This window comes from Olea europaea, unplaced genomic scaffold (assembly GCF_002742605.1).
Source record: "Olea europaea var. sylvestris unplaced genomic scaffold, O_europaea_v1 scaffold1314, whole genome shotgun sequence".
NCBI lineage: Eukaryota > Viridiplantae > Streptophyta > Magnoliopsida > Lamiales > Oleaceae > Olea > Olea europaea.
The window spans coordinates 22,150-37,192 of NW_019230613.1; the positions used below are offsets into that span (position 1 = coordinate 22,150).

The 15,043-nt window shown below is 36.9% G+C and overlaps 1 protein-coding gene across 1 annotated transcript; it reads right to left on the bottom strand.

The window, feature by feature from the left end:
* Window positions 1-492: 492 nt before the first annotated feature.
* Window positions 493-2,261, bottom strand: LOC111374915 (protein SHORT INTERNODES-like). Its single transcript, XM_022997668.1, has 2 exons — window positions 1,353-2,261; window positions 493-1,065 (listed from the first exon to the last, which is right to left on the bottom strand). The coding sequence occupies exons 1-2, from the start codon at window positions 1,612-1,614 to the stop codon at window positions 749-751; spliced, it is 579 nt and encodes a 192-aa protein (XP_022853436.1). The 5' UTR covers window positions 1,615-2,261; the 3' UTR covers window positions 493-748.
* Between the last annotated feature and the right edge of the window lie 12,782 nt (window positions 2,262-15,043).

Below are 15,043 nucleotides of genomic sequence, written 5' to 3' on the forward strand. Positions count from 1 at the left end.
AGACGTTATGTCATACCGAAGATTAAGTAGTGGACATTAGAACAATCAGTTCGTCAAACAAAATTTTAATTCAAACATTCTAGGTTTTCAAAATTTACTATTCATACATTATGTGACATATAAGTAATTAAAAGCGATACCAAACACCATCTTAATTAGGTCGAACGTTGTTCGATCTAGTATTCTTAAACATGCAATAAGGGGAAAGTTTAATTCACTAATAATTCAGAAAAGCATAAGATATCATTTTGATGCATGTTTTAATTAATCAACTTATCAGTGTTCATAATCAAATTAAAACGTAAAGAACTTAAAAGGTTGTAAAATTCTTAAGAGCAATTATTGGTAGGCATCATATATTTAATTATGTATTGTATCCTTCACTGTCATGTGATGATCTAATAAAGTTTAAGATTATACAAATACATGCACACATATAGTCATCATGCGAGCACGAAGCTACCGGGAAAGCTTGACCAGCAAAGAAACGGGTAATCTGGGGAAAAAGTAGCTTCGAAGTTCATAAGCAGTCAAGAATTTAGCAAGAAATAATACAGAATTTGGCAATGGGACAAAATGCAAAAATCAAATCACAGACGAGCAAGTTATTCTTCATCGGAATTATAAAGAACAAATGATTTGTCCCTCTTTTTCCTAGTCAAATATTTGTCTGGTTATTGAGTTCCTCACATTAATGTGCCTAAAATGGAGACAGAGAGGAGAGAATTTCATTAAGGGACAATTTTGTTCAAGATTTTGGGTATTGGAAGAACTGATGAGAACCAGTTGTAAAAGCACTAAAAGTGCTAGGATAAGAAGGCGGGGACGCCGTACCAGTGCTGCCGGCGTTAAAATCCGGGTGCATCATGCCACCGGAAGAGCTTTCTCCGGCGACATAAGTTCCCTCAGGGCCTTGGTCATAAAGAATTCCAGTGAATACATGTCCTCCGATGTTCACTGATGTTTGGTATGCATATTGATCCGCCGCATTGTCTGTCGAGCTCAATCTAACGCATCTAAACATCGCCGGAGAACTCACTTCCGCCGGAAAATTACCTTCTAGCCCTAATTTAACAAACACACATAAAATAATCAAACCAAGATAACCCATATTAAGATATACTAAATCTAAGTTAAGCTAGAAACACATCGGCAAAAGTATACAGAAATTGAGATTTTTGGGTTATTTTAAGTACATCAAGAATACTGGTAATGGCTTCCTACACACACTGTAGGAACTGCAGGCTCTAGGGTTTTGAACTATACACTTTCACTATGGAGTTTCAGTTGTTCAAACAAGAATTCGTGTTTGTGGATCTGTAAATCTTTGTACAGTGTGATAAATACAGTACCTAATGCTGGATTCTCTCTGTGTCTTTTAGGGTTTGAACCAAGAAGTTGCTGTTGTTGAGCGACAGAAGAAATTTGCATCTGTTGATGCCTTTGCCGCCTTCTTGATACAGGAATCCAAGTGCTGCTAACATGGGTTTGACACTGAAAACCTCGGCTTTTGCAACAAGTTCGGCACCTAAAATGTTCACAATCTTTCTTAGCTTGATTTCCGCAGTCTTGGCACCTACTGCTTCCTCCTTCAGATTCTTCTCTTCTCATCATGACAAAAATAGGCCACTTAGTTTTAACTATGTTATTTCTTCGCTTTCGAAAGTGGATGACGAGGAGTAGCTGCTATTCTTGATCTTCTTTTTCTGTGTCAACTGTAAATTTCGAATTTTTTTCTGAAAATTTCCAATCTTTTTTGTTGCTAAAATTGGGTGTTTTCTACAGGGATTACTCCTGTTTTTCTTCTTGTTCTAGGTAAATTCATCGCTCAGTGCTCAAGTGTACTATAATTTGTGGGGGGTTTCAACCTTTTTCTTTTTAGCAACTTAGCAACAATTTTGGATTATTTTGAGAAATGGGTTTCTGTATAAACGTACAACATGTACAACCAGTGTGAGTTTTCCAACATCTACATAACACAGCATACAGTATATACATATATAGAGAAAATTCGTCACTGTTTAAACCCTACCCCTCAAAATGATTTAAAACGCGATAACATATAACGTAAGGCGGTGAGGAGGGCGGCGACACCTGGTCGTGGCGGGGTAGCACTAACACCACAGTGTATGGATGTGGAATACTATTCTTTACAGTACAGATAAAATTCAACACTGTTTAAAGTAAGCCCAGAATCCCGTAAAAAAGGTCTATTACGTACGGCAGTGGGAATTGAGGAGGCGACACCTGGATACGGTGGTGCGACACCACAGTAAATGGAATACTATTTGCTTTCAAATCAAAAACTTTATAAACAGTTAGAAGTGCTTATCATCTACAACAGTAAAATTCCAATTTCCTTTCATATTTATTTTAATTTGTAATTCCTGGTCTTGAGGACTGACAGCTTTCACTTACCAAAGTACTACTCCCAGAAAACCCGCTTCTTCCCTGGCCTTTCCAAGCTCGAAACAGGCGGGAGAATAGTCTGCATTAATTAAAAGAATTGCCAATAAATAATAATTTTTCAGTGAATGTTTGGCTGCCCCATAAAAAATTTATTCCATGGATGTGTTTTGAGCCCCATTTTATTGAAAGAATAAATTTTGTAATATTATTATTTTTTAAATCATGTGGTAAAAAAGTAGAGTACACTTTTAAATTTACATATAGAATTATTCTATTATAAAAATGTGTGGTTAAAATGAATTAAGAGAAAAAAATGAATTTTTGGAGAATGACACTCAAACATAGAAATTTTAACATATATCAAGTAGCATTTCTTCAGGAAAGGTTGGGTTTTCTGATCTTCAATATGTTTTCACGATAAATACTCAACGTATTTAAATATTTAATTTAGGTTTCACGTGATTATGTGATTGAAATTGTCAAAGCGAAAAATTGTACAAAACTTTTGAACCGGAGAAAAATTTTAAGTATTTTGAAAGTTTTGCTCCAGCTTAAAGTCACATAGAAGTTGTGTGATGTCATTTTATCATCCACATTAGCGATTTCAACCGCATGAAGCCTCTATTTGACAATAATTATTTTCAAACTCTTTTTTTCACATATTTATTTTTAACCTCGCATTTATATAATAAAATATTTTACACGTAAATTAAAAAAAATTTCTACTTTTTAATCACGTGTTCTTTTAAAAATCACAATTCAAAACTCTATTTTCTTCGAATAATGGTCAATCACTATTCCACATGACTTTAAGCTAGAATTATAATTACTTGGGACTCATAATCACACAATTAGAGAACCAATCCTTAATTTTCTCCCATTTTTAGCTTATAAAAATATAAATTCAACGGTTTATAGAAATAAAAGTTTACTTATATGCATAATCTAATAATAATGTTCTTAAATTATGTGCTATATTATTTTAACATAGTGTATGCAATGCTTTGTATTGTCGTATAGCAAAATAAACGAGATTTAAATTTATTTTTCCTTTAATATTGTCGAAAATCTCTTAGTCGAAAAACATGCAAGAAAAAATTATATTTCTTTAAACTTGTTAATCTATTAAATAAGAATTATAAAAAGGGTTGAGAAGATCAAATTGAGGAGTGACACAAGGGCCTCAAAACAAAATAAGGTAGGATCAAACATTAATATCTGTAATTCTTGTTGGTATGCAATAAAATCAGTGTCTTGTCTTGAGTTTTAACTGAATGCCTTTCTCTAATAATCAGTTAACAATTAGATAAAACACAAACAGCACGAGGAAGAACCCCCTCCCCTCCTTGTATTTTCTTAATAATAGGTATTATCGAGCGTGATCGACTTATTGGGGGAAAAAAAAGACTGAACAAATGAAACTATATTTTCTTTAATCTAGAATTGGAGCCCATTTAGCAAGATTTTGAAAAGTCTTTTTTTTTCCTTTTGGGAATTGTTTGGATAATTTTCTAAAGGCATTCTCCTCCAATAAATCGAGTTTTTGAAGGAAATTGGTTTTGAAGGAAGCTCTTCTTAGAAAAAAATGTTGTAAGCAGAAGTTATACCAAATAGACCTTAGAAGATTCGATGAGACTGCAATGTTTGACTATTTGCATTCTCCAAGTGATTAAAGGTAAAAAGATGAAGAATCTATACTCAAAAATGTGATTGATTGCACTAAATAATTAAGCTTTCTTCAACTTAAGTAGCTTTCTTCAACTCAAGTGCAAGCCAATTACATGTAAATAATTTAAAATAACATAGAATTAGGCTGTTTCCCAGTTGTGTAAAGATGCTTTAACTTCTTGTCGGTTTGTGTGTGTTCAACCTTTAGAAAAAGGTTTTTTACTGTAATTTTTAACCGTTTTACGTATTTACTTTGCACAAAATGATCGTTATTATTTATTAATGGATGCGTAGAATTAAGTTTTTTACTGAGCCCCGTTTGTTTCCCATTCTTTCCTCGTTAAAATGAAAAATAAGACCGTTATCCATCACATCAAGCCGTCAAATTTGAATTTCTATTTCTTGTGTGAGGTCCGCAATAACTAAATTTTTCATTCTATTTTTACAAAAATAGGAAACAAACGGGGCCTGAATTATAATTAAAAATAAAGGGGAGAAATAAAACTGCTAAGAAAAAAACATTGGATAAATAGGACAAGCATAAGCTTGTATTGCATAGAGCCCTAAGTTTCATATCCATTCAACTTTTTACTCCTAGTGTGATTTGAAATGACAAACAATTTCTCAACCACCAAGTCAATGTTTAATCATGGTGGAGTTGGAGGAAACAAAAATTCCTGCCATAATTTTATCTATCTCATTATCAATTTAGAATTGGAAGACCAAAATGAATTTTGGGACCAGGTTAGGGCAAATATTTTCTATTTTGCAAGTTGATCTCATGATTCAAATAATATTTAGGGAAAATTGCAGCAGCGGTCTCAAATCTTTCACTTTCACTTTTTTGCAGACTTTACCCTAATCTTCATTTTGTGCCAACCACAATTCCAAATCTTTTAAAAATATGCACCTGAGATCCAAATGGATGGAAACTATCCATTCGACAGTTACTTGACCAGAAAAGTCAAAATTTAATCAATTTTGACCAAATTAGAAAGGGCGAAAAGGTATATTTACATATTTCTAATTATTATTAACAATTCGAACAATTAAATAAAAAAAAGGAAAGAAATCTTCTTCTTCCCATAGCTGCCGACACCACCACCACATTAAACAAACCCGTCGGCACCACCACAGCCTACTCATCGACAACTAATCAGTTACTTCCCGAAATCGCCACAACTCCACAACCTTCAACCATCGCCGCGCTGCCATTTCCTTGCCTTCCACAGTCGCCCAAACTAACCCAACCCAATATCCACCCCCATCCCCACCTAACATCCAACCAAACACAATCCAAAGCCACCAATCGCCACCACAAAACCCATAGTCGACTCGATGGACAGTTATCCATCTATCTCAAATTAATCAATTCAATTCTACAAGAAATTATTGGTGGAAAATCCCACCACCACCACCATCTCTACCACGACTGCAACATAGAAAATTCGGTCGAGTACTGACCAATATGATGCACTTTCCTTATTTGAAACCCTCCAAGCAAATCAAGCTATTGCTATATCCGGGATGCACCTTACCTTCCTTGAAACCAAATGGCACTGTCCCTATGTTTGGTGTAGAGAGTCTCCTTTGTGAATCCATGGCTCTTAGCTTGGATCTTGCTAAGAGATCACAAAATTGGTTGGAAAATGAATTTTATGGACGAGAAAACAGAAACCATGTACACCATGGGAGAAGTGAAATAGGTAAGGATCGCTCAAGTAGATCTTTTGAATTCCCGTAACTTTTGGGTTCAATTTAGTGGAGGCGGTGTTGAAGTTTAGAAGAAATGGAGGTGGAAGGTGATGGTTCGATTTAGTGGAGGTGGTTTTGGTTTTTGTGTGGCTGTGGGTTTGGTGGTGGCTGTCGGCGACTTTGGATTATGGTTTGGCTGGAGAGGTAGGGCTGAAGGTGGGGAGAGGGAAGAAGATAAAGATAGGGTTGCTTTCTTTTTTGTTTTCTTAGTTTAATTATTAATAATGTTGAAAAAAAATGTTAATTCTAATGTTATCATTTTACCCCTTTTCAATTTGGTCGAAGTCCAATTTTCTTGGTCAACTAACAGTCAAATGGACGGCTTCCATCTATTTGGACTTCAGATGCATATTTTTGAAAGGTTTGAGAATGTGGGTGGCACAAAATGAAAGTTAAAGTAAGGTCTGCAAAAAGTGAAAAGTTTGGAATCACTACTACAATTTTCCCTAAATTTTATTTTAATGAGTTGTCAACATTTTATTGGTGAGACAAACAAATTGGAACAATAGAAATTACAGATCTTAGATCGTATAGAATTCATCCCTCCCCTCGAATGAAACCTAAACTCAACTCACTAATCTACTGAGATTATGCTCTAAACACTTTAAGTTACACTTGATCTCAGAGTCTTTTTATTCTTGTTTTCTTTTAAGGTGGTTAAAAAGCTCTATTCCATAATGGCATTTGATAGGAGTATAGACTATTTAATGGGTCTATTGAGCAGTTTGAAAATTAGCATACTTTGACATATAACTAGAGACTTTTACTTTCTCTCTCCTCTTTTTTTTTTTTTTTTTTTTTTGGAAAATTATATCTAGGTCTACTAATAATCTTTCTTTTTCAAAAATCAGAATTTAAATTTATCTTTTTAAAAATCAGGTATATGCTACAACTTGTCGTGCCCTACGTTCATTGGCGGAGCCCGGCCCGGCCCGGCCCGTCCCCCAGCCCAAATGCTAATGAACAAGAAAGATTTAAGTAAAAAAAAATATGTGTGATTTTTATTTTTTTGCTAGCCCGTTCTCAATATTTTCTTGGATCCACCACTACCTACCTCACACAATCCTACGCTATCACTTAATTCATTTCTTTCTAGATCCACACTGTCAACGTCCACTGCTGCCCCATCCCCTGTCGAAAGTTCACCATCGACGCCCCCACTGGGTCTTTTCTCGTTTTGCATTTCATTCAATCTTGAGTTCTTCTTTGCTATCGAAGTAGTAGAGAATGCAATGAATGACCAAAATGAAAGCAATCCAAACTTAGAACATTCTAGCATGGGTCTTGAGCTGCTTCAACACCTCGTCTTGTTTGGCATCTTCATGAACATTTCGAGAAACATCTTCTCCATTGAAATTGAAGCCGCCTCTAACTCTCTCAGATGTGTGCTATAGAAATAAACCTATTTGGACGTTGACTGTTGCTGAAGTTAATGAGGTGATTTGAGGTGGAGATGTTGGTGAGGGGTGGTGAAACTTACGCGACAGCTGCAATTTAGGTAGTACCGACAGACAATGTAGAAATAGGTTAGGGTAGGATAAGGCAAGGTATGGTGGCATGGGAAGAGATGAGATGAAAGTAATTGTGATCAGTTAATTGTGTAATTTATAACCTATTAAATATGGGATTTGTACTAGAATACGGGATCATAACCCACAAAATGTGTGTTTGTGATTGTGATTAGTATATGATCGTGGTCATTAATTGTGTGGTTATTATGACTGTGGCCTATTTAATTAATTATAGATCTCCAAAATTGATCAAAAGTCAGAAAATGTGACCACTTAATTTTTAAAAGATTTATCAAGCTTCTTAAATTTAAAACTGTATTTTGAAACCGAAGCTACCAAGAATCGTACCTGTCGGTTTCTCGAGGAGGAAGACTGAGAAAGAGTATGAACAAGGCCTCTCAGTACCTCAACGAGGTGTGTCCTCATCGACCCTTTAATACTTAAGTCAAAGAGGAAATTTATGTGAAAAGATATAAGCTGAAATTGTATGTAAAGACATACCTGAATAATGATCCAAACCTTTGTATTTATAGAGGTATGTAGTGCACTCCTAGAAGAATTAAGTAGTGCATTAACGTTAAGACTAAATCAGTTAGATATCCTAGTCTCAAAGAGTCTTATCTGGAATGGGTATTATATTTGTACTACAATTACAAAACCACTCATAATTTAGGTAATATAGTTGACAGGGGCGGATCCAGGCATGGGCAGACCCGAACTACAGCCCGTGCTCGCCTAGGCCTAGATCCAAGGAGTCCTTTTTTTTTTTTCATTGAGCCCATTTCATTTGAACTGTCAGCTCGTGTCCTTCCAGCTACAAGCCCGTGTCCAGTCTCCAAAAAAAGAATGAGGCCTTTGTCTTGACCCAACTCCATACCTTTGGCCTAAACAAACCCGTTTGGTAGAGATTTTGAGAATTGATTTTTTGACCGTTAGAAGAAAAGTGAGGTCCACATGTGAGAGAAGAAGTCAAAAATTACGGCTTGAATAGTAAAATAACGGTCAAAAAATCAATTTTTTGGGACAAAAAATCTCTACCAAACGGGGCCTTAATTTCAATACCATTACCATCTAAACCAAACCCATTACCCAAAGTCCCAAACATAAATGATAAAACCACTTCCATAATTCCATTAACCCATTGGCTTCCTCAATCGTCCCCAAACGGCCAAACCCACACTCCACTCTTCTTCCTCTTCGATTTGTTAAACTGTCTCGATCCATAGATGATAGAAGCCATTTAGCCAGCGGTCCATAGCCAATGCCCAGCAGTATGTATTTTTGATTTTACCATTTTTAATTTAGTTTCTGCTTCTTGCATTTTGTAACTTGGACCATTTTTATAAATATTTTTAGTACTTAATAGCATATCATATGGATTATTGAGATTTGAGAATGGGTTGTATTTGAGAAATAGATTAAAAAATTTCTTGGAATTTGTATGGATGATTTTTTTGTTAAATTTGTGTATAAAATAATACATTAATACCTATGGCCTATCCCTAAACATATGTTGGCTTCTGGCCCTTTTTTTTTTTTTTTTTTTTTTTAAATTATTGCCATTTAAGAACTAAGAAGAGATGAATGTCCATTGGCCATTGTTTTAATTGAATGTTCATGGCAGGTTAAAAAGTTATGTCATATATGATTGATAGATTATTTTGCCGTTGATTAAATGTTTTAAACATTTTGAGGTTTTGCCAAGTCCAATTGTGCAAATGCAATACACCTCATTCGAGAATTTTTAGAACAAATTAAGGATATGCAAGTCGCTTAAAAAATAAAGAGAAAAAATTGAGAGAAATGTGGGAAGATTCAAGACTGTTGCTCCATTAGTGACTGTCGAATTCTCTCAATTTTTATGAGATCATTGAGTATTTTTTGTCACGGCTTTATAATTCTATATGCAATTGAAGTGTATGACAGGCTATGACTAAGCTAATAAAGTTGGGTTAATTTTTAAATAAATTAGATGATCACCTAAAGATCCCATATATATAAGGCCCTCCAATATTAGAAAAATTATCTTCAAATAGTTTATACCATTGGAATTTTCGAGACGAATTTTCCCTTCTCTAATAAATAAACACACTCATTTTCATGAGCTAAATTTGTAGACATAAATTTCGTTGCAAAACTAAGTCATAAAAATAAAAATATGATAAATGATAAAGTCCGCAAGAGCCTGGAGTTCAGCCAAGGTTAGGTTTCTTGATGAAATTGAAATTTGAGGCTTGTAATTTAGGGATCAATTTGAAACTCTAGTTTAGAGGGAGTAGATTTTGAGGTTTTGCCAAGTACATAACATTTTTGTTGACCCGTGGAATCGAGGACATTCAATTTCAATACTTGAATAAATGTTTTCTAGTACGTGGGAGATAAATGCAATAATTTTTATCATTTTATGTATTTCTGTTTGATGACCTTGTTTTTCTTAAGTTACATTATGAATTAAAAGAGTGGACTAAAAGTTCATTCTCAATTTTAATGCGGAATTCTTCTTCATTGTCATTTGTCAACCGGCTTAATTCCACAGACATGTAGGAAAAGCAAAAGCTTCAATACACCCTAGTAAGTAAATATCCCCATCTATCTAGTTATTGCTTTGCCGGCAAAATAATGTTGAATGTTGACGCCTATTTGTCTACGTTGCCTTGTCGGCTTAACGATTGTTGTTATTGCCTTGTTGGTCTAATGAATTATTTTTGTTGTCTTGTCGGCTTAATAAATTATATTTTGATTGTCGTTAGAGCAATATCATTGATTGCTTTTATTTTATTTTATTATTATTATTATTATTATTTGCAATTTTAATTCATATAGAATTTACTAGATCAATTTTTAAGTTTTAGCCCGTGCACCGAAAATTCTTGGATCCACCCCTAATAGTTGAGATAGAGTCCTCCTAGATGTAGGAGTATTGGGTAGAGTTGTTTGAGTCATATTAGAATCCTTAATGAGTAGGACTTCTTTTGGGCATAAGTAGGAAGGTGTTTGAAACTAAGTGAAGGAAAGTACTCGAGCATTTGCATGCCTTGGACGTCAAGAGGACCTTCCCAATTACTTATCTGAGGATCTTGCTAATTAAATTTCGTGAAGGCATGGTACTAGTCCTCAGGGATTTCATCGTGAGGACACCCTTAGGCCGAGGACTTTATGACCAACATGTGATGAGCGCCTAGGCACATGTGAGTTCTTGGGAAGAACACCTTGAGGATATTCAAAAAGAGATCACATCAGAAAGTATGATAAATTATTATTATTTATGATTTTTTTATACAACAATTGTCAGCTCCAGTTATAGCTCACTGATGGGCGGGGAGGGGATGGGGAAGGTGAAAAGGGCCGTTTTGAACTTACTGTTGGAATTGTTTTCATATTCGAATAAGTTTGAAAGTTTAATGGTTAAAATAAAGTTTCTTAGAAGTTGGGGGACTCAAAAGTTAATTTAGAATTGATTCGGGCCTTAGTTAAATGATTCGACAAGGTTCCTGAATCACTCATTTTTTAGAAATTATGATGTCGATTGTTGACCTCGAAATTGGACCTTCCACATGGCCAACCGAGAGCTATTCCAAGTACTCCTCCCTGTGCACATCAACGCACTATCAGACGCACACGGTCGGGACCAGCGGGGGTGGTGGCAGCCGCATACACTCCGACGGTCAAGTCAAGTTCAGGTGGTCGGAACAGTACCCAGGGGTTGTGTAAAATAATAAGGGGGAGGAGAAAATATATATACGTGTGTGTGTGTGTGTGTGTGTGCGCGCGCGCTTGCTATGGAGTAAGAGTTTCATTACCTTTGCCTCTTGCCAACCCTTGCGTATTTATAGGTGGGATGAACCGTTGGATGTATGGCATGTGTATACATCTGACGGTATGAGCTCTGCTCATAGGCGTCAATCAGCCGCGTCTGTAGAGTGGGCGGGTAATTGCTTCTCCCGAGTTGAGTTGACATAAAGTTGATAAGTCACATCAACTATTATCATGGAGACGTCAAATCAATTTAAACCTTAGGGGCAGAAAGGATCTTGGCCAAGATCCCCTTTTGAAATTGGCGGCGAATCTTCTGACAGAGGTCCCCGGAGTGCACTTCGCCTCGGTCTCAGGGGTGAGGGCACTTCCATAAGTTCAGCAGGAACGCCTATATCTCGCAGTGTGATTGCAGGTCGTTGACGTTGGGGAGATCACTTCGGAACCACTTCGGGTGGGTGTCTAGCAGATCGGAGTGTGTGGTGGTGGACATTCCGAGGTGGTTCAGATAGGGGCATAACAGTGGTCCCCCAAGTCCAGGTATGAATATTTATATCATGGATGGACTTGCCTTTTCGACCGGATGTGTATGCCTCGGTACGTAGACCGTGACTTGTGGGAGTTTGTGGGCCGATCTTCTACATTCGCCGAAGCGATGATCTTAGGCAGATGCTATAAAGCTTCGCTACTGCGTAAGGAAAACAATTACTCATGTGAGATCGAAGTGCTGCAAGACTGGATAATGCGTAGGAAGAAGATCAACGCAGCGACCGAGGCGATGACCTACGGTAATCAGCCGCGTCTAAGCTTTATAAAGTTGAATGAGGAGCCCTTCTGCCACCGGTGTGCTGACCCACAGGGGACGACGCGTTGGGAGATGGCTAAAACTCTGTAAAGCTTAGGAGGGAATGCACCGACCGAGGCAATAACCCACAGGGGACTCCGCATCAGGTGCATCTAAGTTTTGAAAAGTTAAGTGAGGAGCTCATCTGCCACCGGTGCGCTGACCCACAGGGGATGACGCGTTGGGAGATGGCTAAAACTTTGTAAAGCTTAGGAGGGAACGCAGCAATCGAGGAGATGACCTACAGGGGATTTCGCGTCAGGTGCGTCTAAGCTTTGTAAAGTTGAGTGAGGAGCTCATCTGCCACCGTGTGCTAACCCACAGGGGACAACGTGTTGTGAGATGGCTAAAACTCTATGAAGCTTAGGAGGGAACGCAGCGACCGAGGCGATGACCCACAGGGGACTCCGCATTAAGTGCGCCTAAACTTTGTAAAGTTGAGTGAGGAGCTCATCTGCCATCGGTGCGCTAACCCACAGGGGACAACGCGTTGAGAGATGGCTAAAACTCTGTAAAGCTTAGGAGGGAACACAGCGATCTAGACGATGACCCACAGGGACTCCGCATCATCAGGTGCGTCTAAACTTTGTAAAGTTGAGTGAGGAGATTGACCTGAGGTGGGCATCTGACGTTAAATGATTTGACAGCTGTTGCGTATTTCCAAGGTGACAGTTGGGTGCCATGCCCATTTCCCTAAAAGGCTGCTGCGGCTACTTATTGTTGATGGCTGGTGGTGATCGAGGTGACTCGTTTTATGTGAGCATGAGGGTCACAGCAAGATCTTAGGCGTAGATTAAATCTGGCGTTTCATCTCAATGGCCTAGATTGATAATGCGACGGACGGTCTAGATTAATTGCATTTGAATTCAACGGTGAAGATCAGCTGGAGTGTAGAACCCCAAATAATTCTAGACACCTTAGTGGTACTAAGACATGAATATTGGATGACTAAAGTATACTTCAGATTTTTAGTCTCATTTGAGACCTATTTTCGACATAGGAAACATTTGATTTGAAAAATGATATCTAAATAAAAGTTGTAACTCTTTGAGTTAGCTTTCCAACGTACTTTGAATTACCTCAATCGGATATCGGGAGAAGAAGTTATGATAGAAACACTGAAAGCTGTGCAGTGTCAACCGGACTACAACCGGTCGACCGAAACTCCCTGAAATGAAAATTCTCATTTTTCTCTAGAATTTAAATATTTATTTTCATCAATTATTTTCTCAAAGGGCCACCCACATTTTTGACAATAAAAACCCCACTAAATTGAAGCATTTAACCTCAAACTTAAATGGCACCCATGTTTTCTCTCTTAAATGAAATTTGACCCTTCATTTGCTTTAAGTTATGGGATATTTACCTATAAATAGAGACCTCACTTCACTCATTTTTTCTCACACCAAAAGCAAGAGCTTTTACATACTAAAGAAAGAGTTTCCAAGAGAGAAAAAGAGAGGGAGGAAAACTATTTTTCCTAGAAGTTTAAGAAGTGTTTTCAAGCATCAATTCTCAACGGTTTTCAAACATCCAAGGAATGCATTTCTTTCAACGTTCAAATTTCATCGAAATTTTCAATCCAAGTTTTCAAAGTTTCAAAAGCATCAATCAAGGTAGGTAGAGGTGCAATGTGTTTAATTGTGTTAAATTATAAGTTTTGATTCATATTAATGTTTGTATGTCAAATGGTACTCCGGTACGGCATATCCCTCTATGCTAATGGTTGTATGTCAAATGGTACTCCGGTACGGCATACCCCTCTATGTTGAAGAAATGTTCGTATGTCAAATGGTGCCCTCGGGTACGGCATATCCCTTCATGTCAAATGGTGCCTCCGAGTACGGCATATATGAAAAGTTGTAAAGTTAATGTTTTGAAATGTATAGCTTGATCACGAATGCACCTATGACACCTATTGAGTTTTTCAACTAACGAGTTTAATCTCATCTCTACAGATTGAAGGAATTCTACCTCGAGCATGGATGAAGGAGAAGATGAAGAGTGATGCATCGAGCCCATGGAAATCCAGTGAATAAGTGATTTGGATTTATTTTTATGAAATGTTTTCCAATGTTATTTCTTTAAAGTTTTGAATAACGTAAAATGCGAGAACAAGTTATGTTTTCTTCAAATAAATTACATTTTGTTGTTTTGAAAAATAATTCAGTGTTTTTCTTTAAAGTATTTGAAGTATTGTTATTTAAATTATTATCCAAACATGTAAGCTTCCACTAAAACGTATACACTTGTTACTAAACCACCGGTTAAGCTAAGTAAAGTAAGTAGCGTTCCGATCCACTAGGGGTCGGGGCGTTTACAGCGTGGTAACAGAGCAAGGTTTAGCATGTTTTGTAGACCAAGTATATTTTTTTTTAAAAAAACAAAAGGAAAATGAAAAGTTTAAGGTATTCCATGGTATCGTGCATCCATCCATTAATCTCATCCTATGGTCCAGGTATGTTCATGTTTAAAGTTAATGATTATGTTTATGTTATAATGCTTTGATATGATTTAGAGATGTGTTATTTAAAGATATGTAATGGACTTGGGCAAAAGCTAAGGGTTTAAAGGGAATTACATGATATGAAAGTTTAAATATTTGCATGTTTTCTTTAAGCAAAGAAAAAGTATGATGTATGTGAACATGAGGAGCCTGAGGAGGAACCTTTGGCTGAGGAAGAAGAAACCGAAGAAGAACCCGAGGATGATTTAGAAAATGATCCTGAGCCTGAGCCACAGGTTGAGATGGACATGGAGTCCGGACCTGAGGCGGAAGACTCCTCCGAAGATGAAACTCCACCAAAGAAGATCCGTAGAACTTATAGGGATAAGATTTAAATCCTTGTAATAGCTTCCCTTATGTCAAGAAACAAAATACTATCTTCTTTGTTTTAGTATTCGAAGAATGAAACTAATAAGAACCATATGTTTTGTCTAAAGGAAATGGCCCGAGCAAACCAAAACTTGATAAGAGACCTCCCCCGAGCAATTCAAGACCTAGGCAGGTAAAACCCGAACCAAGCTCAACCCCTACCACTAGCTCCTAATATTCTAAACATGCTTCAGTGGTCGAGCAATTTCGAAGGCACAAGCCCCCTAC

Bases quoted from the DNA above. Each gene is read 5' to 3' on its own strand.
- LOC111374915 (XM_022997668.1), bottom strand. From the start codon at position 1,614: ATGATGAGAAGAGAAGAATCTGAAGGAGGAAGCAGTAGGTGCCAAGAC. The intron at 1,066-1,352 runs GTACTGTATTTA...TTGTTAAATTAG, and splicing joins CAGAGAGAATCCAGCATTAG to GGCTAGAAGGTAATTTTCCG.